Source organism: Tinamus guttatus, unplaced genomic scaffold (genome assembly GCF_059628265.1).
Source record: "Tinamus guttatus ecotype Peru unplaced genomic scaffold, ASM5962826v1 Tinamus_guttatus_pri_ptg000058l, whole genome shotgun sequence".
Lineage (NCBI taxonomy): Eukaryota > Metazoa > Chordata > Aves > Tinamiformes > Tinamidae > Tinamus > Tinamus guttatus.
This window is the reverse complement of record NW_028288592.1, coordinates 2855652-2881541: the sequence shown is the minus strand read 5'-3', so window position 1 is coordinate 2881541 and position 25890 is coordinate 2855652. Positions and strand designations below refer to the sequence as shown.

Here is a 25890-nt window from a genome sequence, read left to right as displayed (position 1 = left end):
CTAAAATATGTATGCAAAAGCTCACAAAATAAAGCCATTTTGTTTTACTAACCACATTTCAATTTACTTCATTTACTAGGGCAAAAGCAGTGTGTTTCCCACACACGCAGTGTGTTCTTAAGTCCCTGACTCCAGTGTTATAAAGTTGGTTTATCTAGAAGGTTCAAGGGTGGAGAAAGCCCATCAGATACGGTTGTGTGAAGCCTCACAAGCAATTTTTTTCTTTTTTGCCCCTTCGGATTATAGAATTCAATTGCCCAACTACACTGGAAGTATACAGACTCATTTAGAGCCATCTCACCTGTAATTGCACAGGGTGGGTAACATCAGTTGCTGATAACCATTAGTTTTGTGCTGAAAGGACGAGGAGGCAGGAAGGATTCCCGCTTTGTTTTGCCAAGCCTGAGCACACTTAAGATTTAGGGGAGAAAAAAACACCTTCAACAGGTGCTTCCTAATTTAAACGGGAAAAAATGGATCAAGTTGCAGCAACCCTTTAGTGAATTACAGATTAAAAACAAAACTGTGAAGTTTAGCATCATTTTATTAATACAGCCAAAGGAAGCTAGTTGTTTAGGTTTAGCGAGTGGATTTCCTTGCAGACATTTGCACTCTTCCAGTCAGGCAAGTTTCAGAACTTCTTCTATCATTGTTCCGATTCCGTCAAAAATTTCATGCAGAGGAGCCTTGCACATGAAAGCACAGGTAGTGACTATCTTGTTGGCTTTATCCACATGGGATTCATTTACATTTTTGCAAACGTGCTTACATCCAAGCTCTGCTATAGCAGATGCTGTTTCAGCATCGGGAAATCTGCAAATAAAAAGATTTGGATTAATATAAAAAGAGATGCTGTGTCTATAATGTTCTCACACCATAACTTGAATGAGAGAATAACAGGAATATTGCAGGAATATTTAAGCCTTCAGTGGCTCAGGGGCAGGTGTTCGGCAACAGATAAAGAGATCTTCCTTACATTTTATTTTTTACTGTAATGTGCCTGTGGATATTAGCATCACAGAATGTGTCACAGGCCTGTGTATTTCTGAATTCAGGGATAAGTTGTTCAAGCACCAAAGTGCCTAACAAGCCACTGACGTCACATATTCAGCTTCTCTGCCCTGATAATTCTACGTCTACTATTATTAAGCAAGTGAAAAAGTTTAAAAGGAGGAAAAATACCTAACTAATAAGTGACCCAAAGGTTATGGGTACCAGACATGTGCGATTTTGCACAGATGACCAGCTGTTTTCTAATCCTACTTCCCACACCAGGTATCTCCGTCCGTCCCCTTCTCACCTTCCATCAACGTTTTTATCCTGGCCAACAGTGACCTCACAACCAGGAAAGACTTTAGCTGCCAAAACCGGGGATATGCAGCACAGACCGATGGGCTTCTTGGCGTTGTGGAAAGCTTGGAGAGTGGCTCTCACGTGCTCATTGACAGTGCAGTCCTTGCCATCCACTGCCCAAGAACACAGGTTCTTTGCCACACCAAACCCACCTAGAAAATAAAATTAAAATCATGAAAATTAAATTAAAAGGAGGCAAATGTAATGTTAAAAAACACGAACTACCACATTAGAAATAAGTTTTCTTTTCCTTTTGTCTTTTCACAATGTAATCACAGTACAGGTAGGAATTTTAAGTTACTCTAGTGAAAGCTTTCAGCAGATAAAACAGGATTTATAATGTTAAGATACTTAGCTGCAGAAATTTTATCCCGTGTCTTTCACATAGGCCAGCAAGCTTAGCCCTATTTCAGTGAGCAATAAAAACTGAAATGGGAAATTCCAACTGCATTCACTAGTCATTGGAAAAGATGCACAGTCTCATACACACCTATCAATAAGTAAGAGAGGGATCAAAAGAGCAATAAATTAAAAGTAGAAGAGGGCAGTTCAAGAGAGTAATGCAGACAGTGGAATGACCCTCTGGAATAATTTCACTGATGAGTTTTAGCCAATATTTAAACAGTTTTTTTTTATTCTTCTAGAATTCTTTTTTGGATTAAAAAAAAAAGCTTGGTTAATGTAATATACAGATACAGAAATGGTGAAATAATTTGCTGCTAAAAATAAAGCTTAATTCGTCCTTCTAGAAATTAGTTATAAGAAGTAATTCTTTATCCGCACTTGATCCTCATTTAATTCTAGAAACAGATTATATTTTATAGCACCACCATTTGCTGGATTTAGAACCATCTAAATTGTCAAAGTTATTAGCAAGTTTAACCATCCATTACATTTGATTTCTTATGGAACGGGCACAACATCAACTTTTCTATGATAAATAATAATGATGCAACTCCATTTTTCAGAAATATTTCAAGGGACAACATCAAGAAGTTTTTCATCTTTAATGTTTTTCCTTTCATTCCTCCCCTTTCCTCACTTTTGACCATTATCTGAAATCTCTGAGGTAAGATTTTAATTTTCAAACTTAATAGGGTTTATTTCCCTCTAGCAGTTATTACTGCAACCCCCCTGGGCCTGGCATATAATAGAGCGTGAAATTAATGTGGAAAATATTTGCTAGCCTCTACTCCCAGATCAGCTCAATGTCACTACCTTATTCTCATTTTAGAAGTATATTTATCAGCATTATACACATATGCCACCTGCTGGCCTTACAACAGATAGCAGCATAACAATTTCAAAACTGTATTTAACAATATTATGAATATATACCACTGGAAAGTGATCTCGAGTATGTCAATAATTTCCTCATAATACTTTAGTTTCTTCATTTCAAAAGTTTTGGGTATATAAAAGAGTATTCCACAAATGTGCTTGGTATAATTTGATCAGCAGCAGATCAGATACATAATTAAAACAAAACAAGCTCCTGTGTGACAGTGAGTACCATCTACCATCAATGTCACACATACTAAAACTAAGGCACTACAATCCAGCGGCAAGTTGGCCCCAAGCAGATGCAGAAGTCCTGACCACCTCTAGAAAGAGGGCACCGTTTCATGTATGATCGAACCCCAAAAGAAGACTGTAGCATTTTAAATTAATAAACAGAGATGGCTTATCAGCATGCAAGAGCTTGCTAAAACATCTGCTCATCCTCAAAAAAAAAAGTAAATAAAATAGATGCCTTTCTATTTCAATAGTATAATTTATAATTTAAATGGATTTAAATATTAAAAAAAAGGACTGGAGGCAAAGCAGTTGCTTGCAATTTAAAAAGTCAGAGTGATTTTCTTTTAGAAGCACCTACCAGGGAAAATGACTGCATCGAATTCACTAACTTTCAGTTCAGCCAAATCCTGGATGTCGCCTCTTGCCAGCCTGGCACTTTCAACTAAGACATTTCTCTTCTCTCCTGTCGGACTTCCTTTTAAATGATTGACTACATCCCTTTGCTCAATATTGGGAGCAAAAATCTTTACCTAGAAGACAAAAAGAAGGCAACTTTGTGTAGGTAAACAGAAATCATACATATTGGTGAAGGTGAAGATCATATAATCAAAGCAGCTTCTGTTCCTGAAGTCTCCTACCCCAGGAAAATGGATAGTCCACAGGGCGATCTATTGCCACAGATTAACTGAGGTGACAGATGACGTGATGCATGAGAATGGTTAAACCTCCCTCTTCTCCTCATGCTCATCCTATTCCTGCAGTGGACTGATGAAAGCATGTCCTTACACCAATGCCAAGCTTATTGGATTTGCCAGGGCCCACCTTCACTCCCAGGTGACTAATCCAAGGAACTAACGGTGCATTCATTATGTATATTTAACTATAAAGAAGTATGCTTATATATGTACACACATGCATTTATATGTTGTTGACCTTTAGGGGTCACCTCTATGGGATCAAGGTGCTAGAAGAGATGATAAGATCGAAGTTTTACATTCATTTCTCGTACAGATATTACAGGTGGGCAATTTTATTCACTTTCCTGAAAGACTAGAAGCAGGACGAAGAAAAGAAAACACAAAAAACCTTTGTGTGGTTATGCCTGAAAGGGACAGGTTGCAACGGAACTACAAAGCTCTGTGAAAAGCTTTGCATGGCGGCTATTTTCACATCTCTTGCTCTGATGCTTGCTTGCCCACTTCTCGGGGCTCACCGATTCAGTTGCAGCTAGGGTGGCTGTACTAAACGCGGCATTTTTTTGGCGATCTGTTAAAAGCTCAGGCCGGCGCTCGGACACCAGCTGCAGCGCTGCCAGCGCGGCCAGGCCCCGGAGCGCAGGCTTGGAAGCGACCGGCGCCTGTCAGCGGAAGCTGCGGAAAAAGCTACATCCAGCTACATGCGAATGCGAGCTACCCAGAAATAAAATATATGTAATAATAATTAAATAAAGGTAAGCTATAGATACTAATAACACATAAAAAAGGAGCAGCTATGAGAAAACGCCCAACAACGCCACGCGCGGGCTGAGGCCGCCCAAAGCGCGGCCTCGGGGGCAGGCGCCGCGAGCTGCGCGGCCGGGCCGCGGCGGCCGCCCCTGCCCGCCGCGCTCCTACCTCGGCGCCGCCGCGGCTGAGGTGCACGAGCGCCGCCGACGCCTCGTGGATCTCGCTGCCGTCCAGGACGCCGCAGCCGGCGAGCACCACGGCCGCCCGCTTGCCCATGGCGAGAGCGGCAGCGGCCCCCGCTGCCCCGGCGGGCGGCGCTGCGCAGCGCAGCGCTGCGCAGGGGCGGGGCGCGCGGCGCCATCTTGCCGCGCGCGCGGGGTGGCCGCGTCGCGGGCGGCCCCGCTCCGGTTCGGTTCGGTTCGGTTGGGAGCTGTAGGCGCGAGGCCGTTGCGGGGTCCCAGCGCGCTGGCTGCGGGCGTGCGGCTCGCCGGGCTCGGCTGCAGGGCAGGGTAGAGGTTAGGGCTGCGGACGGGGCAACCGGGTGTCTTCAGAGCTGCAGTCCCAGCAGGGTCCTGCTCACATCCCTGAGGAGGGGCTGCTCCCTGGAAGGGGTGTCTGATCGGTGTGGTGGGAGATGCGGGCAGGCCCACAAACTCCTACACGGTAGGGCCGGTGAGGAGAAGGGAACCGAGTGTCCTCCCGGTTCCTCCTGGCCTCCCTTACTGACTAGTCCTCTCGGGTGGACCCTGGGCCTAAACCATGGGTAGTCTTGTCCCCGGTTTTAAGGGAAATACCTTGAGCCTGATTTGGATGGGATGAGCCCATCCCAGGCCGGGAGCTGCCACGCCGTGAGCCTGCCCTGCTCTGTAACTTTGTCGTGGCCCTGTGTCCCCGTGGTAGCTTCATGTCTTGTCCCGCATCGCTTCCCGAAGCACGAGCGGAGGGAAAGGCTTCCACCGTGCGCTTTTATCATTTCCTTTCCGGCACTGTTCGCAGGATGGCGTTTTCCTCCTTTGCACAGGGGCGCTGCCGTCACTCCCCATCTCCGGCCTCAGCCCTTTGCAAGCGGCCTCCGCCGGTCACCGCAACCTCGGCCGGGCCGCCCGGGGCACAGGGCGGGGGCAGCGCCGGCCGCCTCCCCGCGCAGCTTTCCTTTGCCCCGCTCCCGCCCCCCGCGGCCGCAGCAACACGGACGGGGCCGCCATGGGCGCCGCTCGCCTCTGCCGGCGGCTGCTGCTCCCCGTGCTGCTGCTGCTGCTGCCCTGGCCGCCCTGCTGCCCGGCGCGGCGCCGCTGGCCGGTGCCCTACAGGTGAGCGGCGCACGCGGGGACGGAGGCGCCGCGGCCGGGGGCGCCCCCTGCCCCCAGCGGCCGCGAGCGCGCGGGGCGGGCCGGGCCAACGGCCGCGCCGGGGCCAACGGCCGCCCCGGGACCAACGGCCGCGCGCGGGGCGGGCAGGACCAACGGGCCGCGCCGGGACCAACGGCCGTGCGCGGAGTGGTGCAAAGTTTCTGGCTTCTGCAAAATGGCTCCCCAGGCTTGTCTGGATGCCTTCTGTGCACTTATTATTTGTGACAGGAGGTGCTATCTAGCTATTAGCTACCTAATTTGACTGCTAATGAAAACCAAAGGTTTGGGGGGCCAAACTCTTCTCGATGGTGGCCACTGACAGGACAAGGGGTAATGGGTATAAATTAAAAGGCAGGAAGTTCCATCTGCATGTGAGGAGTAATTTAGCTGTGAGGGTGACAGAGCCCTGGAACAGGCTGCCCAGATTGGTTGTGGAGGCTCCTTCTCTGGAGATCTTCCAAACCCACCACCCTGTGCCCGTGCTCTGGGTGTCCCTGCTGGAGGAGAGGGGTTGGTCTAAATGATCTCTAGATCTGTGATTCTGTGATTTGGAAGCTTGTGTAATTGCTAGCATTGCCGGATTTGATCTTCAGTTTTTGTACCAGTTTAAAAGGAGTGATGAATGGGAATCATGGAGTCATAGAATGCTTAAGGTTGAAGGGGACCTCTAGAGGTCATCTAGTCCAACCCCCCTGCACATGCAGGGTCACCTAGAGCACGTAAATTCTTAGGGCTAATCTAAGAATCTGAGTTCTTAGGGCTCTTTATTTAAATTGGGTAGAGAAATAGCGTATATTTCCTGGATACTCTCAGTATTTTGGAGTAAAAGTGACTCCACTTGGGGAACAGTGTCATTTTCCAAGGCAAACCGGGCAACCTCTGTGTAGACAAACTTAGGGAAATACGTTTGAAGCAGATGTCAGCTATTCTCTAGTCAGTGTCTATGTGTGCCTGATGTTGTGAATACAAGCCACCCTTTCCAATCCCCATCATTTCCACACCCTCAATATCAGCAGCATGTACTGTGTGATTCGCACCCATGCTGTGTAAGTCACGTTGTTTATGGAAATCTTGCAAACTTGTGTATTCCAAGTTGTGTGGAGTCGGGGTCGCAGGTTTGTCCTTGGGTGATGCTGCCTGGCGGGGCTCCCTCCATCACTCTCAGGAAGTCCCAAGGTAGTGACTGCAGCACGAGGCTGTGCTTACTGCTCTGCCTGCTTCTCTCTCAACACAGGCGCTTTGATTACCGTCCAAAAACGGATCCCTACTGCCAAGCTCGTTACACTTTCTGCCCCACTGGCTCTGCCATCCCCCTCATGAAAGAAGAGGATGTCATTGAAGTGTATAGACTGCAGGCCCCGGTGTGGGAATTCAAATATGGTGACCTCCTGGGACATCTGGTAAGGCCATGGTTTTGTTTAACAGAGGCACAACAGCAAATTCATGTGGCATCAACAGCAGCTGTTAACAGTAGGAACTGTGATATGTCCCTGTGGAAGAGTGTTGGTTGGCACAGCCTATGCTAACTGTAGGAGAGGTGCCTGAAAAACAGTAATTTTCAAACAGAATTTAGCCAAAGAAAAGAGCATGAGAGTTGCTCGTGGGTTTGAATATGTTCCCCCACACAGCTGGATATTGGGACTGTTCTGTATACACACAACACTGTTGTATTTAGGGGGGTTTATTCCCCACTAACACTGCTCCTAGAAGATACACAAGTTTGGCCCCTTTTATCTGATGAAATGTTAAGTTTTTTAAGGCATATTTGTGTTAGATTTGCATGCACACAGATATCTATCCAGAGTGGAAAACTGATCAGAATGATGCATCAAGCAAAGTTGTCTGCCTTTCTTGCTCTTTCTTGGTTATTATAATTAATGTTGCATAAAGTATCCATTTCTGCAGACATGCCGATATGAAAGAATCTTTAATAATTGTATAGATCTAGTAGCAGTATAAATAAGCTTAAAAAAATGGGAATAATTTCAAATATTGTTATCTTAATTGTTAAACCAAGGTAGAATTGATACATTTGCCATGCAGCTTTTATAAAAAGTATTTCTCTTGTTCCTTTTGTGGCTTTTATTACTATGTTCCAGTTTTGGTGACTCAGTTCCTTTTATTACTTTGTTTCCCCTGCGAGATGAAGGTTCACAACTGTGAGGTTTTACAGGGAGCTCCCACTGGGTATGTGCCTCCAAATAACAAAATATGCAGTAGATGAGCAGACAAGCACTGAGGCAGTTCACCTGCATATGCATGATACTGTCTGTCTTTTTTTTTTTTTCTTATTTTTAAATCTTTTTTTTCTCTTTTTTTTTTCTCCTCCCCAGAAAATTATGCATGATGCTGTGGGCTTCAGGAGCTCTCTGACTGGCAAAAACTACACAATGGAGTGGTACGAGCTCTTCCAGCTTGGGAATTGCACTTTTCCCCATCTCCGGCCTGGCATGGATGCACCTTTCTGGTGTAACCAGGGAGCTGCCTGCTTTTATGAAGGAATAGATGATGCTCACTGGAAGGAAAATGGGACTTTGGTTCTTGTGACCACAATATCAGGTAGATTTCAGACAAATCTGGTGGCACTAGTATGAAATATCGAAGCAGTCTGTCTGGATGTAAAGCAGCATCTGGTCACTTGCTTTCTATCGGTGGCTTGTAATGCAGTGACTGATGCTGCTAATTTGAAATAGAAAAATTCCCTCTGCACTTGCTCTAATATAGAAAGAGATGAGGCCACTGCCGTTTGAACAGCCTGTGCCAAAGAGATGTTGTTAAATGAATGTCATTTGATGTAGCTTCATAAGCCTACTTGAGTCTCTTGAGTATAAAAATAGTAAATGGCTTGTACAGAGGGTTTATGGCCTCTTTTCACATGTTCCGCCAAAACAAAGCATTCTGCTGTGAAGTGGCAGATGACAGCTGAGACAGATAGAAAAACTGGTAAAAATGTGTGTGTTACAGAGCGAGTAAATAAGGCACATTTAGAAGTAGGCTCAATACATGTCAAATATATTTACTTGCATTTCCATTTTCCTCACTTTGTGTTACAGAAAAAGTGTAGATGTCTCCAGTGATAGGTCCGTCTGTCATGTGTCTTAGAACAAAACCAGGGCTTACATCTACAAATACATGGGTGACCATCAGAATATCTTCCTGGTATATGCTGAAAACTAAAAGTTTAACAAAAAACCTCTCCTTAATATATCCAGTTGATTAGTAATACAGTGGATAATTTTTGGGCAAAGCTCTTTGAGGACTGTTGCATCTTGTGTCAGCAAAACCGTTTACTCTTTTCACTTGGTGCAAGGAAGTGGTCTGCTGCTCAGTGGGGCATCAGGTGGCAGCTGCACACTCTTCCTCATAAAAAAGAGAGTAGTTAGAGCCTAACTTAAGCCCTGAGGAGTAAGGCTTAATATAGCTTCCAAAAGGGTTATGGAATGACCCGTTGGTAATATATGCACTTATTTTTTGTGTGTTTTGTTTGAATTTTACTAGAGCGTACGATTACAGCCAGTTAGATGAGCTTCACCACCAGACTATCGGTGACTAAGGCCTTGAAGGCTGTACTTTTTCAAGGCATTGCTGATGAATTTGCTCCTTTCAGTTTTCAGCAAACAGCCTCTTGCACTTGTGTTCTAAAACCTGGCAGGGCAGATTTCACTTCCAGGTATCTGCCATTGTGTTGCAAGCTTTTATCAGGTCTTCAGAGCTGCTTCTTTTGCTTTTGGAAGGTGACCAGTCACTCCAGGAGATGCATGGCCCTCTGCACTGTTCCTGCATGAACTGGGTTTGAACATTCATTTAAGTTTGTGGGTTTTTTCCTAGTTTGTCAATTTACTGTTTTTTTGCAGTCCTCAATTACTTAGAATAATCCTAAGATTCTCTTAAAAAAACAATCCTGAAAACACAAAGAACAGTATTGTCATGGAGACACAACACAATGTTTTTTTTGTTTAATGTATTGGTTGTTAAGAGCAGAGGTTTATACCAAGCCCATCTCAGTCTTGTTAGGAGAAACAAATCCTGCAAAACCCTGCAGAATATTCACCAGGAAGCTAATTTGCTAGGAATTGGAGAAGTCAAGGGGAAGCTGCAAGCCCATCTGCAATGTACAGTTCCTGATACAGGTTTTTATGACTTGCTGGTTTATTAAACAAAGGCATGGGCAATTAAAAAAAAAACTCACTAATCCAACAATTGTCAGAACCAGAGTGATCGTTGTGTTTACTGTGAACCCCAAAGGCTCTTCAGTGAAGACCAGGTTTCAGCAGGGTAGCCGAGAAGGTGGATGGTGAGCTTGAATTGCTCCAGGGGGGTTGTGGGCGTACGTGCCTTGCCTTGGGGTGAACTTGAGTGGTCTTTACTCAGTAATGAAGAAAGAGTAGGCCAAGATGTAAGACTTTCAGTTTGTGTGGTGCGCAGTGCTCTTCAGTGGCCTCTGCAGATGCAATATTGGGGTAAATTCAGCCTTAATAGGACAGCGGAAGCGCGAGACTCCTTATTGCATGCAAGGAGGTTGCAGCAGGCTCGTTGAACCGTCTCCCAGCGCGGTTACTGTGAGATGACAGTGAAGGAGAGGCTGTGGCTTCGAAGAGGCCATCGCGAGCTGTCATCCGATTGCGTCTTCTAATATGGCAACACCAAAGAATCTACAAAACTTGGCTGTGCTGCAGATGTGAGGTCTGAGGCCAAGCGGTTATGCGTTTTAACAGGAACTGAGAAAAGAGAGGCAGGAGGGTCTAGACTGGGATATGTTGCTAGGAGCATGGGGAAAAGCAGCAGCAAGAGCAATGCTCTGCATTGCCCGTAAGGAGCCACCAGGGAGAGGAGCTGAGTTAGAGGTATCTTCTTGATTTTAGCTGTGAAGTGGCCCATAACCAGAATATGCCAAGTGTTTCTGAATAAAAATAACCCCTCCAGGTCTTCCAATGTACTCACCTTCATGTGTTGCTTATATCTCTTGGCTTAGGTTTGTTTTGCTAGATGAGGAGTTGCTGGAAAAAAGGGTGCCTCACTGAGGTTAAACAGGCTTCTTTTGGGAAGAGGCATGAAAACTTTTGACCAAAGTTGCTGAATAAGGGTAAAATTTTAGGAAATGCTGAAACACCTGCAGTTCTGAGAAGTGCTTTGTCAGCTTTGGTTGCAGCTAACGCAACCTGCTCTATGTGTCTAAAACAAAATTACAGGTGTTGTGGTACTCTGAAGTTTGGACATTTTGGAGCAGTAACAGGAAAAAGGGCAGAAAAAGGTGATGCAATTGAAATAAATAACGTATATATACGTTATATACAGTTATTCAGTGGGCTCTCACATCTTCCTCCCAACCACACCTTGTATCTTTGTCTGGATAGGATGTCGTAGATGAACTTTGCAGGAAAGAGAGGGCCAATCTCAAGAGGGAGGGTATTTTGAATCACATGTTTCCATGTATTTCTGTTAACAACTCGTTTCTGCAATGCTTTTTTTCATCTCTCGTAGGAACCATGTTTAATGAAATGGCAAAATGGGTAAAATATGACAACGAGACTGGTATTTACTATGAGACGTGGACAGTCCAGGCAAGTCCTGACAAGCGTGCAGGAGTATGGTTTGACTCTTACGAATGCTCCAAATTTATCCTGAGAACATACCAGAAGCTGGCTGACTTGGGAGCGGTGTTTAATAAGATACAGACAAACTACACCAGCATCATTTTATTCAGTGGGGAACCCATCTATTTGGGAAATGAAACATCTATTTTTGGACCTCTAGGAAACAAGACACTGGCTGCAGCTATAAGAGACTTCTACTATCCATTCAAACCCCATCGGACAGTTGGAGAGTTCTTTGTGGATCTTTTAAAAATAATTAATCGTGTCATCTTGAATCATCAGTTCTACCTCTTTTACAACTTGGAATACTGGTTTTTACCTATGAAAGCCCCTTATCTAAAGATAATTTATGAAGAAGTCCCTTTACCTAATGGAAGCAAAACATCCTCTGGCCTATAAGAACCAACATTACCCGTTAGCCAGGATATGCTTCATATTTTTAGATAATTGCTGTTCTATGCAATGTATGATTCCCTGCTTTCTGTGGAAGTCACTTTGGGAAGGCTTTGCTAGAGCAGGTGGAAAAACACGACTTTTCTTGACAGCCGCCAAACATCCCTGAACGCTTCGGAGCATCTCTGGCTTGTCCTGCTTCCATGGAGCCGTGGCCCCTGGACACTGTGGCACCACCTGATGTGGCTACATCTCCTGGTGAAGCTGCTGCATGCTGGGACGCAATGGGACACAAGGAGCTGAAGGCCCTTTTGGTGCGACGAGCACAGCTGTCCATGTGCAGGAGCTGAGACACGAGTGCCTGGATGTGCTCCCTTCCCTCAACATGTGCCTTAGCTTTGGCTTCCTTTGCTTTGCTTGGTAGAAGTGGGACCTGGGAACTCTTTGATCCGTTATGTAGCTGCTTAGCGAGGTGAGGAGAGTGAATCTGTTTGAAGAGGGTATGAATGTTACCTTGTCTCACCACTTTGCCTCCCTCAGCCGCACTGTAAATACAGACAACTCTTCCTTTGGTTGGTGTGATGGTTTTCTGTCATGGGTGGAAGGCAGACAGGCCACTAAGGATCAACTTTGAGGTGTAACGAGGACTCTAGCAGGCTCCCTTAAAAGAAGTCTACTTGAGGCTTAAATTAGGCCAGATTCCTGGAAGTCACATCTGCATTCCTTTTCTTTTTCCTATCATAGCATGGAGTCTTTAATACAAAAGAAGTAACCACTTTTGAGAGGTGTGGAAGTCATGGGTACGAGTCAGTGCTTGTCAGATAGGCGTTGTAGGAGCAATTCCACGTGCTGCTGGCAGCGATACTGGCAGGGCAGAGGCTCTGCCAGCCATGGTGCCCTCGAGGATTTATTCTTGGGGGTACCTAGGGTAGCTGGGCAACTTGTTGGCTGCTAAACACCAGTGCTTTCCAGTAAGTGAAGCACTTGGCCTTGGTTGCTGCAAGGCCTCTGTGCAACTGTATCGCTTGCAAATGCGCCATAGTCATTTCTTTTAGCTGCCTGCAGAATGAGTAGCACTACCCTAAGCTGGGTTTTACTGCATCATAGTTAAGCAGTTACACAGACCACTGTGTGCACAGGGCTTTTTTGGCTGGTGCTGAAATAACAGCCTGCAGCTGCTGCACCTTATACAAGCATGCATCAAATGTGGTTCAAATCATACAAATGGCCAAAAGAAAAGACCTTGTATTGAGAAAAGCCACAGAACATAATTAGTTGGATTACACTGTTATGCAGTGAGGTGAGCAGCAAAGCTAATCTGAGGAGTGAGGTAAGGAGGGCACCACTGCTCGACAGGAGAGCTGCTGCTTGAGCTCCATGGTTCTGTGGAACTTGAAGCTTGGTTTGTACCACACCTTGAAGGAGCAGCAGCCAAGGTCACTTTCAGGTAGCCAGATTCCCATCCCAGACTCCACACCCTGAGTTTCAGCTTCTTTGCGCAACACCCACCAAAGACACACGCTGGGCAGCAGAGGGAAGAGGCTCCCTGGCTTCAGGGGCTGAAGCTCTTGTTGCTGCACAATCTTACGAAGCTGAAACCCAGACCCTGCATCAGCTTTCCCAGGTAAGAGCCTCAGTTTAATGCAGACTCCAGAGAATGTGTTAAAGCAAAATAGGCTGAATAAAGAGGAAAGGTGAGACAAGCTGCTGGGTAACACAGACACCCACTACAGCCACACATACTTCAGCTTGAATTTGGAGAATAAGGGATTTCTGGCACCAAAGAAGACAAGAGTGTCAGGGACACTGCATCCCTTCTGCTGCCTCTGAGGAGGAGGAGGAGGAGGGCACAGGAAAGGTGCTAGAAAGGGTTTCACTAACGTTCACCCTGAAGCTACGGCCTTGCCCAGAAAGTGTGTTTGGTACCAGCCCTTCTTAAAGGATGTGTCCGTAACTGAGCCCTCCAGCTCGGGGCTGGCTGCCTCCCTGGCTCTACAGCCACGAGGCAGCAGGAAGCAGTGAGCTCCCAGCTTCAGCACGAGCTGAAGTTACTCCCAGTGTGAATTTTGTGAGAACAGCCCTCCTCCCCACAGCATTAGGGTTACTCCATTTTTAAGCACTCACAGTGACACATTGAAGATTATCTTTTTTTTTTTTTTTACTTTTACAGTCTAAATATATCAACACTTTTTATACAAATGAAAGCAAATTATAGTATTACATTAATTTAACAATTTCTAATATAAAAGAACCCACATTTAATAAAATGAGATTTTTAAATCACAAAACTCTGCAGAAACACAGAACTACCCTGTAAAGATACCCCGTCCACTGAGCAGCACTTGCTCAAAATACAGTTATGACCTTGAAGATGCTCACAAGGGTAGTAGAGGTGGCCTCTACACTTGGGCAAGTGAGGAAAGGCTCTTTCCTAGGGGGACCAGCTTAAAGGAAGAGCAGTCACCAGCAAAGCCCAGCACAGCAGGGAGGCACTACCCTGCTGGTGGCTGCTCACATCTCAACCACATTGAGCAGCACATGAATATTTTAGTGCTGCCAATCAATAATGCAACAGAAAACATCACCAAGTCACTGCTGGCAGTAAGGAAGGAGCCGCAGCCGGATCACGGTTAACCCATGGTGGTTAGACTAACGCTTCCCTTAATAAACACATTTACCAATATCCAAAAAAACATGTTTTGTTTGCATATTGCTCTACTTCACCGATTGCTTAATTCACACAAGTTAACTGCTTTTAGGTTTTTAAATATTATGAAATGATTCAATTAGCTTAATTACAAGGTATACAAAATGATCATCTATCAAACATTCACTTTATACATAAACATTTCTGAAACAGATTTACAGTATACAGGTAGTTTATACAGCTTAAGCAACTGTTACAAAGTCATTTTCCTCAAATTCTAAGCAGCAATTCAGCCTATGATTTTGTGAAAAGTTCTTTACCACCAGTCAAATTTGAGCTTTTTATTCTCTCACTATGGTCTTCATATCCACATCATCACATTCAGCAGCGCAGTGTTCAGCCAATAAACCACGCGCTGCCCTAACCCTATGCTGCAAAACTGGGTAATGCATAAGAAAAGCTCGTTAGCTCCAATACATTTTTAAATACAATATATCTACATTTTATTCCCAGAATGCTTTCGCTTCCTGAGCTAAACATAATACCTTAAAACAGGTTTAGGCATGGATCAGAGACCCCATAAGCAAACTACATTGAAATGCATAGAAGAAGAAGAAAAAAAAAAAAAAAAAAAAAAAACCACACCAAACACCACCCCCTGGGCACTTCTGTTAACTCATGACTCCTTGTTTGCACTCTATATACACATTTTATATGGATTTTACAATCTGTTGAATAAAGGTAGCAAATTTAGTGTTTTAAGTATTAAACTACAGTACTGTATTGCTTTTGCCTCTTACAACTTTATATATAAAAGAAGGTGCGAGTTTCACAACATATGACATATTCCAGATGATCCCCATGCCACCATCTAGAGCCTGTAATGGATACGGACAGTTTCCTCTGTTTTTAAGATCAAATCCAATCTGTGTTCAGATCTAAATCAAAGGAGGACACAGGGAACATATAGACAACTGATAGAGGTGCATTTGCGTGGACATTTTCATACGGTAAGTATTTTCTTTCTCTGCAAGTCTGTGATCGCTGTCAATGAAAAAAATCAGAACAGGAAGTGTTTGGATAAAAAGAAAAAAAAAAGGAGGGGAGGATTTGGAGCTATTCACAAGTTCTATTTTCAAATCTGGATTTTACAAGTAACTCTTAAATGAGTGATTAATTTTCTATGAAATAACTCGGTTAAAACTACAGTATTCAATAAGCATGTATGATCAATTGCAGCGCAGTTAGCTTGGGGTTAAGGTGCTATTCCATCTGCCTGGAAATCTTCCAGGGACTTTACCAGGTGGGCATCATGTCTGGGAACCAGACCCTGCCGAGATGCTTTGAAACTTCCCAATGAATCTGCTCCAGGCTGTATTTCTGGTCAGGAATCAAGACCTCCTCCATGATGGAGAGCTGGGAGAGGCGGCCACCGCACATCTTGACAAACTCCACGAAGGCGCTGCAGGACACCTCGCACTCGCCCAGGCCGATGGCCGAGAGGTGCTTGCAGCGCTCCGCGATGCGGATGAGCTCCTCGTCGAGGGGCCGCAGGCCGTTGGCGCACACGACGAGCTCAACGAGCCGCGGGCACGTCATGCCCACGCGGCCCAGCACGTCCTTGCTCACCGACCTCCCAAAGTAGAGGTGAGTGACTGGGGTCTCGTAGCGAAAGAATGGGTCAAACTCTTCTTCGTACAAGAAAAAGTACATCACCAGGTTCACCTTGGGAGAGTGCTTGATGAAAGCATCCCAGCTGCTCTTCTGAATTGTGTGGAACTGAGTCTGCCCGGGGTTTTCACTGACCACGTCGATGCGCAGGTGTTCCAAGCGCACGTGCTTCTCCGAGGACAGAGCGAGCAGGAGCTCGTCGCTCAGCAGGTGGTAGTTGAGTGCCAGCTCCCGCAGACCGTGACACTGGTCAGCCACGCACAGGATGCCTGTGGACAGGGAACGTTTTGAGATGCTCACAAAGGAAAAAACACCAACACCTGAACACGTCAAGAAGGGGCCAAGGTATCTGAACACAGGATGAACACAGAACATCGGAACAAAGTCACCCAGGACAACCCAAATTCAGGCCTGCTTTACACAGAGGTGCTCTTGGGTGTTATTTGAATACCATGTACTCTGCGCAGGAAGACACACGTACGCCATGTGATTATACCACTCTTGTGCTAGAGAAGGGTGGTAACGTTAACATGTCACATTGTCATCCTGCTGACAGGTACAAGCGATGTTACTGCACAGGAGCACTGCAGAACAGCGTTCCTGGAGACCGGCTCTGCATTTCACAGGCCACAGAAAGCCATTACAGTCCTGCCATTAACAGGGAAATGGGAACATAACATTTAGTGTGAACTGCAAAGTCTGAACTCAATACCCTACAGCTTTGAGTCAGTGGAGAGAAATATTAATAGACAGCAGCTATTTTAAGATGCAGCTCAGCAAAAACCTATACTGAGCTTAAAAATAGGCTGCTTAAAGAAAACTGAAAAAAATTGTTGTATGAATTTTCCACTGAGGGTCAGAAAACAAGAGAGATATTAAATAGAAGCCATTCCAGCTATATCAAATACTGTCATTCCAGGTATAAAAGGCTCTTAGATTCTACTCTTTTTTTCAGTCTAAGAGGACAGTATTTTAACCAGACTCTTACTGCACCGATTCCCTGCAAGAACAGTTCAGATGTGGAAATGCACTAAGTTAACGTAAAAAAAATTCCAAGGTGAAGTGAAACTCTTTTTTTAAATCAGAACACAAAAGCAAAATTAGAGATCTTTCTTTAACCCTATAAACGCATGCCAGAGATCTTCCTTCTCCATAAATCACAAGAGACAGGAGTATTGCTGTAAGAATCCCTGTGTGAACATCCATGTTCCCTGTCCTATCACTACAGGGTTTTAAAGGAGGGGAAAAAAAAAATGATAATCTTGCTATGCTGATCCAAGCCCACTTGCCACTCCTCATGTGGACACAGGGTGGGTGCATCTTTACGGGGGCACGATCAGAGCAGCTACTTGTGCAGCATGCAGGAGATGGGCACTTAAGGTGCTTCAAAGCCCAGGGACTTTCAGTGCTCCCTGTTGCAACAACCAGTATTTCAGGTAAGAAAAGACTAGACACCGATGTGGATTTAAGAATAGTTGTCTTGCTTTACAAGGCCGTCACAGCTCTGACGGGAGCTGAAGCTCCAGTGGGAGCCAGCAAGCCCAGAAACTGCCTGCACCATCAGCCTGGCTTTATGTTCTCCAGCCCAGCCCCAAACTGGCCTTCTATCCAGCACAGTAGCCTGTGAATCGTTCTCAACACTCTCTGGAAGCAACTCAGTTTGATACTGGCCTTTTCCTTCATCCCTGCAATGGTGGAGTCTCTGACACTGCTCGCATTATTGCCCTCTGCCCTTCACTAACATCTCCAATCCTCATCTGGGATCGAGCTCCCTCTTGGAGCTTTACTTAGAAGATTTGTTTTACCACTTTTAAGAGCACCTAAAAAAGTACTTAGTAGTCATGACACTTTTGGTTCAATTAAAGCTTTTCCCTCCCAGTTTATACAATATTGACATGAGGAAAAAGAGAGGAAGGAGAAAAAAAAAAAAAAAAAAAAAAGTCAGTCAGTGCTCAGAGCTTCTCATTTCCCTTCAAGGGTCTCCCTTCATCATCTGCTTGTGCTTCTGGCGCTTTGTTGCACCCTTCTCTCCTGCTCAGGGCACATCCAGGCCTCCATCAAGCAGCAATCAAATCACTCTGCTGTTTCCTCAGCACTCTCTTTCTCTAAAAGACACTAATGGAGCCAATTTCATCCCCTATCTCAGCTCTAGAAAGGGCAGCAGCAGCCACGCTCCTTGCACTGCCTCCTCTTCCCCCACATTCCTTCAATTCACAGCACAGTACAACAGGCGCTGAGCAACACGTGGCAGTCGGGTGACTCTGAATTTGCCCCTCTCCCAGCTTACCCAGCACAAACCACTGCTAGGGGGCTCAGAGAGCCAAATCCCAGGGAACTACTTCCCCTCACACAGCTACAAATGTCCTCTGGGGCCGCCTTCTCCAGACATGCATTACTGCTCCTCTGCTTCCCGCATACTCAAAGACTCTCAACATTTAAGTCAAAAAGAAAGATGATCAATTTAACCAACTGAAACCAAGCCTTGTCTATGGCTATTAAGCTTTAAGGAAATCACATTCCAATTAACATGCTGTTAAACACACTGCTCGACCGATCTGCTGGAAAACCTACCTGCAGTTTGAGGATTTATTAATAGAAATCCAAACACAAAAGCTTCTGTTTGAGAGCTACACCTGCAAAGGGAGCAAGTTTGCCTTTTGCCATTGCCACAACAGTGACCTCTGTTACCATACAGTTCTTCCATAACCCGAGGGAAGTGCAGGATGGAGAGACAGGCAGCTGAATTAATATCTTTCTCCACGACAGTTACTGCATATGCACCAGTCTATGTTCAGCATCACTCTATTCCCCCCATTCCTCCTGCTCCCCCAAAGAGATTTTTCAGACAGAATTTAATGAATAAACATAAAACAATCAAAAACAAAAACCCCAAACAAAAACAAAAAAACCCACACATACCATACAGCACAAGAGCAGGACACAGCAGCTTACCAGCGGGAGAAACATGAGGACAACTGCTCATTTTTAGCAGTTTGAGGGTGTCACTGTTGTTAGCCACGAGCACTTTGAGAGACGGATCATCTACGGGTGTATCATCGATCTTAAGCGAAGAGAGGGATTTGGAGTTGACAAACACCACTGTCAGTGCGGAAATAAAGTGAGACTGTAAAAAAGTTTAAAAAAAAAATCAAATGAAATAGCAGTGTCTGAAGAAAAACCTCAATGATCTACATTGTATAGAGTAATCCATGCTGCATTTACACGGCAGTAATGAAGCCATGCTGCATCCCAAAAAGGTAAGAGCTGGCTACTTAATGGCTTTTCAATATTGACACACACGTAAAAAATGGTATGAATCAGATTTTGGCAGAGTCCTTAAAGGACTCTTGTAGAATATGCTTAGTGAAAAGTTAAGGCAACACACTGCTAAACGTGATTTACAAACAACATTTGCCAGACTTTACATTATTAGAGATTCAGAAGAGTGCCACAGCATATCCTTAGAGTGAAAAGACGTAAAAGATCAAAACAGATTAAGAAATACAAGGAGAGATTATTTCTAACAAATGAAGACGGTGGGTTGTTTTCACTGCATTCATACACTTGCATGTTCACCTCTGAAAGCAGCCCAAAGAGTGAAAAGCCCCACAGAATCCAGTGAGGAATCTATAAAGGCTCTTTGGAAAGTAAAGAGCAGAAATACATTCCAGAGAACCCCATGACATGACTGTGACCACAGCCCAGGACAATAATTTCTAAGTCTGCAAGTCTGTAACCTCCTGACTTGCAAAATATTTCTCAATATTCTAAACAACAACAAACAGGAGTGCTTTGAGAAACAAGCTCAGAACCAATGTTTTCACATGAGCACTTTAGGAATCCATTTGATACAGCGCTGCCACTCCTCCCTTTAATAGGGCTTGGTAATGCAGTTTTATTTGCCCAAAATAACAATTTGTATTCTAAATCTTTTTTTTTTTTTTTTAAACAGTAACAGCAATATGATACAAACCACTGCAACATTTTTCTATAGGAAAATATAGATATTAAAATACCTTGGGTAAATCCATGAAGCTTGGCCGGGCAGTTGAAATTAGCCCAAGTGTTTTCAGAGAGCAATTCACAAGCTGCGATAAAATATCACAAGCTGCTTCTGCGGATTCCTTGCTGCTGTCCACCTTAAAAACCACAGTGAATTGTTTTAGAAAATGCTGTAGCAAACACTCTCTTCACAAAGAATCCAAGTCGCCACACTTAAATATTACGCTATCGTTTGAAATGTGATTAAAGAAAAGACTCAACTCCAACTCTATCGATGTTCTAAACACTGATTTCCCCCCTCCCCATACTCTCCCCTGGAAAAGTGTGCATAAAAAACAAAACAACAAAACATAACATAATTTGTCAATTTACTGCATTGCTAAGACTTCTGTGAAACTCAGCATAGAGGGAGGACAGATAAGAATTCAAAAGATATTCAATTAATATCAAATAACAAGCAAGGAGATATTCATTTGGCTCCTGGGCTTGCTTCCTTATCAAAATGTTGGCAACCTATAAAACCTTCACTATGTAAAACAGCAGATGCTTTGTTCAGTGCTTCAGCTCCCAGCATGGAGCTGCTGGTTAAGTATAATCCCAATCTATCTGCCTGGGCCTTTATCATTAATGTGACAGATATGCAAGGGATATGCTGAAAAGGCTTCATTTTAGTCAGCTTGTTACACAACTGAATCACTGAATGTGCCGCGGGTGGCTTTTCCCCAACGCTCAGGTTTGCTTTTCAAATAAGCCCTTGTATACAGCAGGTATGAGAACTTCGTAAACTCACAGAATAGTAAAAGCCTTAATCACAAGATCATTTCTAAGAATGCCATAGGCCATGCAACTGATCTGATGCAAGCCTGTATTCATATATTTGAGTGTTCAGTTGCCACTTGAAAAGCCTTTCTTTTTTTTTTCCAATCATCTATTCTTACTTCGCCTAAATAAAAATTTAAGCTTTTAGCAGCAACAGAATAATCAGTGTTATATCTACTTCCTTGTGATTACCCTCCTCTTTTTTTTTTCCATGATTTAGTCTGTACTCTGCAATATCAAGGCATATATTTAGGGACACATTCAAGAAATCACTTGGGATGCCCCTGCCAGTAAAAGGTATCTGAAACTTCTTGGGAGCATCTGGTGCAAAACAACACCTGGAACCTGACACTGCCAATTGCACTCTGCAATACAGCTCTACATTTTCTTTATTCAGAGCCTTAAGGCAAACCTCATGAGAAGAAAGTTTCTCCATGTTGCTGCAGTAGCAATACAGGAACAAGCAGATGTACCCCAGCTACTCACAAACTGCTGCTTCCTACAGCACTGAAACTGCAATATTTCAAAAGCAAAAACCTATACGACCAACTTCTTAAAGAAGCAATTTCCTAAATTAGTCAACAGCCATGCCTGCTTCACAACACCCTTCCTAAATAGGGTGCAATGTAGGTGTGACCTATGTTAGAAGCATTACTTTGCTGAAAGTAAGCAACTCTACAGCATTAACAAAGCCAGTTTTGACTATGGGGTATTTCCCAACCAAGCACAAGCCGTCAGTGCATTACCCTTTGCAAAGCACTTTTCCCAGTTAACAGGGTTTGCTAGAGCTGCACTAAACCTCACATGCAAACAACTATACTACTTAGTGCTAAAACTACTAGTTGGTTACGAGTATTATTAAACTTTGTATTTGTGCATTAGATGTTTTCTAGTGTTTTCTGTTCTCTGTATGAGATCTAGCTCCCTAGAGAATGTGCAAGAAGGAAATGCATAGTTTATGAATCCCGATTAGATTTAATTAAACTTAATTCTGAGACAGGTATTCAGATGTTTAGTAGCATCAGTAATATCAGAACTGAAATATATCTGACCATTTGTTGAGGCAAAACTCTAAGCAGCTAAGAGGTTTAAAGAAAGGAGCGGAAAAAATGCAGTGGAAAAAGCATTTTCAGAATAGTTACTCTAAGGTTGAGTCCTGACAACACATACTAATAAATAAATGAACTAGAAGATAACTTCCACATCTGTGCACTCATTTAGACAACTCATTTCTTCAAGATATTGCATTTGAAGATGAAGTCTACTAGATAGAGAACTGCTATATTCCTTTTTTAAAATAACTGGCAGTCCTAATGACAAACAAGTCATAAGTCTCTCAAATTCAGTGACATGTTCTTAAGTTTTCAGTATGTTAAAAGTTTTGATTGCTGCTGCCAATTATCACTGACCATCAATGACATTTAAATTACTCATTTTAATTAAATCATAGTTTGCATGTGTTTTGCTTTGCTCTTGAGAGATTATATTTATGTGACAAACCAGGAATGCTATCTCAAGAACAAAGACATCCCCTTGACTCTTTCTAAAAATCAGTTATTAAAAAAAAAAAAGGCAGTCTGTGAGATACACTACCTTGAAGCTCACATACTGCAGATGGTTGGAATGCCTCTTAATTATTTGCTTGATGAGTTCAGGATGCGTAGCCCTCAAGTAAGATGTAGCTGGCTGATTCAATTCAAACTCGAAGCATCTCCAAAGATCAGGCATATGAAACACCTGGTTCCAGCTCCGACAGACCTGGGAGGCGTGAGCACGATCCAGAAGGGGCAGGTACTGGAACACCTGCAGGATGATGTCTTGAAGCAGGTTGGCCCAGTCAGGACTCTGCACAGCTCCATGTTTCTCATCTGTCATCTTGTGCCTCTTGGATTCCTCATCAGCTGCCTCTGCAGGTGAGCCATTGGTAGCTTCATTACTTTTCCTTCCTCGTTTCATTCTATACATAATGATTAAAAGAATCTATCGTTATTTTTGTAAATATAAGAGAGCTCTGAAGAACAAAATTTTTATTGGATAATTGTTGAAGTAAAGATGCATGCTTTCTGCAAGTCTATTTTTGCATAAAATAAAAACAAGTTTGAAATATGTTTAGATAGTAATCCGTTTTTTATAATAGCATATCTTTAGCATTACTCCTCTAATCATCAACACTGCATGCTCACTTTTTTGTCCGTGAGACTGCTCTGCACTTAATTGCTTTTACTGTTTTGTGGATTGTTATTTTAGTTCCCTGCTGTTGCAAAGGCAGCCTTGTGAACAGCTCTGTACAGAGTACATTGCTATCCATATTGCTCCTCCAGGTCTATTTATCAGAAACAACAAAATTTAAACCTGAGGAAGGTACAGTATGAAATAGACAGAAGCTTCTTGGCAGGTGATACATCCAACCTATTCATTTTTATTCCCAGGCATCCAGAACATCATATTTATCAGCAAAAACAAACACACAAAAAATCCACCACCTCAAAATGCACCTATTTTAAATCAGTATCCTTTAAAACATACTTCATCAGTAATATCTGCATGCTTTTGGGTTTTTTTTTCAATGAATTAATTAGTAGTTAGGGATTGTGAAAGGTTTCTGGTAACAATCAGGAAGGTTCAAGCCTAAAAAAGGACTGCAGAAGAGACAGCAAGTTTTCCTCAAAACCATTATAAATCTGGCAAGTCTGATGCAAGTGGTATCTCAGTAGCATCTACTTCTTTCACAGTGAATTCATTAATGCAAGTTCTACATTACTGTGAATACTAAAAGGAAAAAAAACACTGTGTAAATTAAAAAGTTTAGCACCAGATTGATTCATGTGTTCTTTTGCACAAGCCAGTTTAAACACAGGTTAATGGAGAGAAGTTCAATTTTTAAAAACCTCAATGTGACAATACCTTCCAAGCCCCTAAACTAACACACACAGCTCTGCTTCTTAAAAAGCAGAGAGACTCCTGGGGAGGGAATGGAGCAGGAAGGCACTGACACTTATAAACAAAGAGAAAAAACATTATCTAGAAGATAAATATGAGCTTCATACACAGTGGAACCATTCTGGTTTATCACTCAAGTACAACTACACGTACATCACGTGTTCAGTGCATCCTTCCCATGCTATGTACTGCAGCTATGTATTTTCTAGTAAAAGCCTAAAAGTCTTTTTCCAAAAAGTTTCACCTGTATATTTAAAATGGTAAAAAGTATACTGGTTATCACGCAGGCATCATAGTCTATATTCCCAAAGACCTGCATTTCCTTCCCTATCTTTGCTGCACTCACCCGTTCCCTTCATTCCATGAAAATAAAAATGAAGTTAGCACTTCCTGTCTGAATTTATTCAGAAAACGAGGGCATCAAACCTGTCCACACCATCATGAGAGTCGGATGACTGGAATTAGTCTCTTGATTTTTCCAACTTCCCTTTGCAGCCCCAATAGCATTGGCAGCAATCGCAAGATAAAACAAGACATCCACCTTCTTCCTGAGAAGGCCCTCTGAGACATGGCAGGTGAAGGCACTCACAGCCACCCCATTAGCTCAGAGAGCACAGCAGTCACAAAGACTTCTAATATAACTGTATTAGTTATAGATTAAACTCCCCTTCTGAAGTCCCCAGGTTCCATGTGTTATAGACTGCCCATAAAGGAAACAACCAATTTGGCTATCCCTGATGAGAGATTCCAGGTCACAGGATTCCAGGAAAATAAGAGGACATGAATTATACATGCTACCTGATGGAGAAGTATGTGATACAAGAGATGAGACATTCTAAGGCAGCATTTTGGTAGCTGATCTCCTGGATGCCGATTTAATTGAAAAGAGTGTAATCATAGAGTTTCAATACCATCTCTCTGGGGAACTTAAAACAAACATTCCATACCCAGAAATATAAAGCATAATTTCAAGTACTGAATGACCACAGTGTCTTTCTTCTCTTTGCACTTAAAAGTACTAAAATGACTTTTTTAAAGACACGATTGCTTTCAACCTCTGAAAGTACCAAAGCAAGTTCAGAGAATTAGGAGAACGTGTATTTGCCTACATAACTTTGCAGAGCCACCTAAAAATAACTTAAAGAAGATCAAGGCCAGTGATTAAGAGTAAAATTTCCCGCACATTTAAAGCGAGGAGAGGCAAACGCAGCCAGTTACCCTGGCCCCGGCTCCGGCGGGCGGCCTGCTCGGCCGGGGCGGCGCTCGCGGGGCGCCGGCGGCCACGACACGAAACGCCCCTAAACAAGAGGCGCTCGGCTGCCTACACCGCGCTCAGCCCGCTCTCCTGCCCGCCGGCCGAGCTGAGCTCGCTGCTCTGCGCCTTTTGATTATTATTACATTTTCCTTTTTTTTTTTTTTTTTTCCCCTCGCTCTGGAAATGAAAGGAAAAGTGCGTGCGCGGGCCGCGCGCGCGGGCTCACAGAGGGAGGAGGGCGCGAACCTGGCCCCGCAGCGGAGGCCGGCGGGCGATTAGCCCCGCCGAGGATTCGCGCTCGATGGCGGCCCCGGAGCGGGGAAGGCGCCGCGGGGCTCCCCGCTGCCCGGGGACGCTGCTCCCGCCTCCCCTGCACGCGGCCCCCCGGCAGGGACCGCTGCCCGCCCCCTCCAGGTCCCTTCACCTGGCGGCTCCCTGCTGCGCGTTAGCCGGGGCTCGGGCCGCGCTGGCGCCTCCGCTCCGGCCACATGGGCGCCTCCCCCGCAGGCCGGCCCCGCCGCGGCGCCTCCCGGCTGAGCCCGCCGCGGCGCCCCGCGCTGTTTACTGCCTCCGCAGCGGCGGAAGCGACGTGCCCCAGCCAAAATGGCGGCGGCCGCGCGGGGCGGGGCCGCCCGCCCGTAACGGTCGCCGCGGAGCCGCAACGGTCGCTGCCGCTGCCGGGGAAGGAGCCGCCGGCTCGTCCTTCTCCTGCCTGCGTTGTGCTGGCCGCGACTGCTGCCTGCTTCTCCTTCCCCTCCTCCTCCTCGCCGGGCTCCCTGGAGGGCAGTAAAAGGAGGAATGAAGTCTAGAAAAAAGTCCCGAGTAGTAGTGGCCGAGAGGGCAAATAGCAAGTGTCGTGGGTCCAGCAGTCAGTGCGAATGAACCATTTACTCCAGCTACTGCC

At 44.5% G+C, this 25890-nt stretch overlaps 3 protein-coding genes across 4 annotated transcripts; 1 reads left to right on the top strand and 2 right to left on the bottom strand.

The window, feature by feature from the left end:
* Positions 1–526: 526 nt before the first annotated feature.
* Positions 527–4624, bottom strand: LOC104570870 (glutamine amidotransferase-like class 1 domain-containing protein 3, mitochondrial). Its single transcript, XM_088540277.1, has 4 exons — positions 4485–4624; positions 3230–3401; positions 1301–1505; positions 527–813 (listed from the first exon to the last, which is right to left on the bottom strand). The coding sequence occupies exons 1-4, from the start codon at positions 4590–4592 to the stop codon at positions 621–623; spliced, it is 678 nt and encodes a 225-aa protein (XP_088396403.1). The 5' UTR covers positions 4593–4624; the 3' UTR covers positions 527–620.
* Positions 4625–5514: 890 nt separating this feature from the next.
* On the top strand, positions 5515–11673 carry CLN5 (CLN5 lysosomal BMP synthase). The gene is made up of 4 exons (XM_088540270.1): positions 5515–5626; positions 6900–7065; positions 7999–8224; positions 11147–11673. Exons 1-4 carry the CDS (start codon positions 5520–5522, stop codon positions 11656–11658), a joined length of 1011 nt encoding a protein of 336 aa, XP_088396396.1. The 5' UTR covers positions 5515–5519; the 3' UTR covers positions 11659–11673.
* Positions 11674–15416: 3743 nt separating this feature from the next.
* On the bottom strand, positions 15417–25598 carry FBXL3 (F-box and leucine rich repeat protein 3). Of its 2 annotated transcripts, XM_088540276.1 has the most exons (5): positions 25411–25598; positions 22385–22748; positions 19987–20109; positions 18923–19094; positions 15417–16239 (listed from the first exon to the last, which is right to left on the bottom strand). In XM_088540276.1, exons 2-5 carry the CDS (start codon positions 22745–22747, stop codon positions 15596–15598), a joined length of 1302 nt encoding a protein of 433 aa, XP_088396402.1. In that variant the 5' UTR covers position 22748; positions 25411–25598; the 3' UTR covers positions 15417–15595. The 2 variants fall into 2 exon arrangements, with proteins under 2 accessions (XP_088396402.1, XP_010216227.2); XM_010217925.2 differs by lacking the exon at positions 25411–25598 and having other exon boundaries at positions 22385–22764.
* Between the last annotated feature and the right edge of the window lie 292 nt (positions 25599–25890).

What these genes read in the sequence shown, in the direction of transcription:
- LOC104570870 (XM_088540277.1), bottom strand. Translation starts at nt 4,592, where the DNA reads ATGGGCAAGCGGGCGGCCGTGGTGCTCGCCGGCTGCGGCGTCCTGGAC. An exon ending in CGATGCAGTCATTTTCCCTG is followed by an intron (nt 1,506 to 3,229) that starts GTAGGTGCTTCT and finishes TTTATTTTCTAG; the next exon opens with GTGGGTTTGGTGTGGCAAAG. An exon ending in GATAAAAACGTTGATGGAAG is followed by an intron (nt 814 to 1,300) that starts GTGAGAAGGGGA and finishes TTTTATTTGCAG; the next exon opens with ATTTCCCGATGCTGAAACAG.
- CLN5 (XM_088540270.1), top strand. Translation starts at nt 5,520, where the DNA reads ATGGGCGCCGCTCGCCTCTGCCGGCGGCTGCTGCTCCCCGTGCTGCTG. An exon ending in CGCTGGCCGGTGCCCTACAG is followed by an intron (nt 5,627 to 6,899) that starts GTGAGCGGCGCA and finishes CTCTCAACACAG; the next exon opens with GCGCTTTGATTACCGTCCAA. An exon ending in GTGACCTCCTGGGACATCTG is followed by an intron (nt 7,066 to 7,998) that starts GTAAGGCCATGG and finishes TCTCCTCCCCAG; the next exon opens with AAAATTATGCATGATGCTGT.
- FBXL3 (XM_010217925.2), bottom strand. Translation starts at nt 22,756, where the DNA reads ATGTATAGAATGAAACGAGGAAGGAAAAGTAATGAAGCTACCAATGGC. An exon ending in GCTTCATGGATTTACCCAAG is followed by an intron (nt 19,095 to 19,986) that starts GTATTTTAATAT and finishes ACTTTTTTACAG; the next exon opens with TCTCACTTTATTTCCGCACT. An exon ending in TCCTCATGTTTCTCCCGCTG is followed by an intron (nt 16,240 to 18,922) that starts GTAAGCTGCTGT and finishes CCCTGTCCACAG; the next exon opens with GCATCCTGTGCGTGGCTGAC.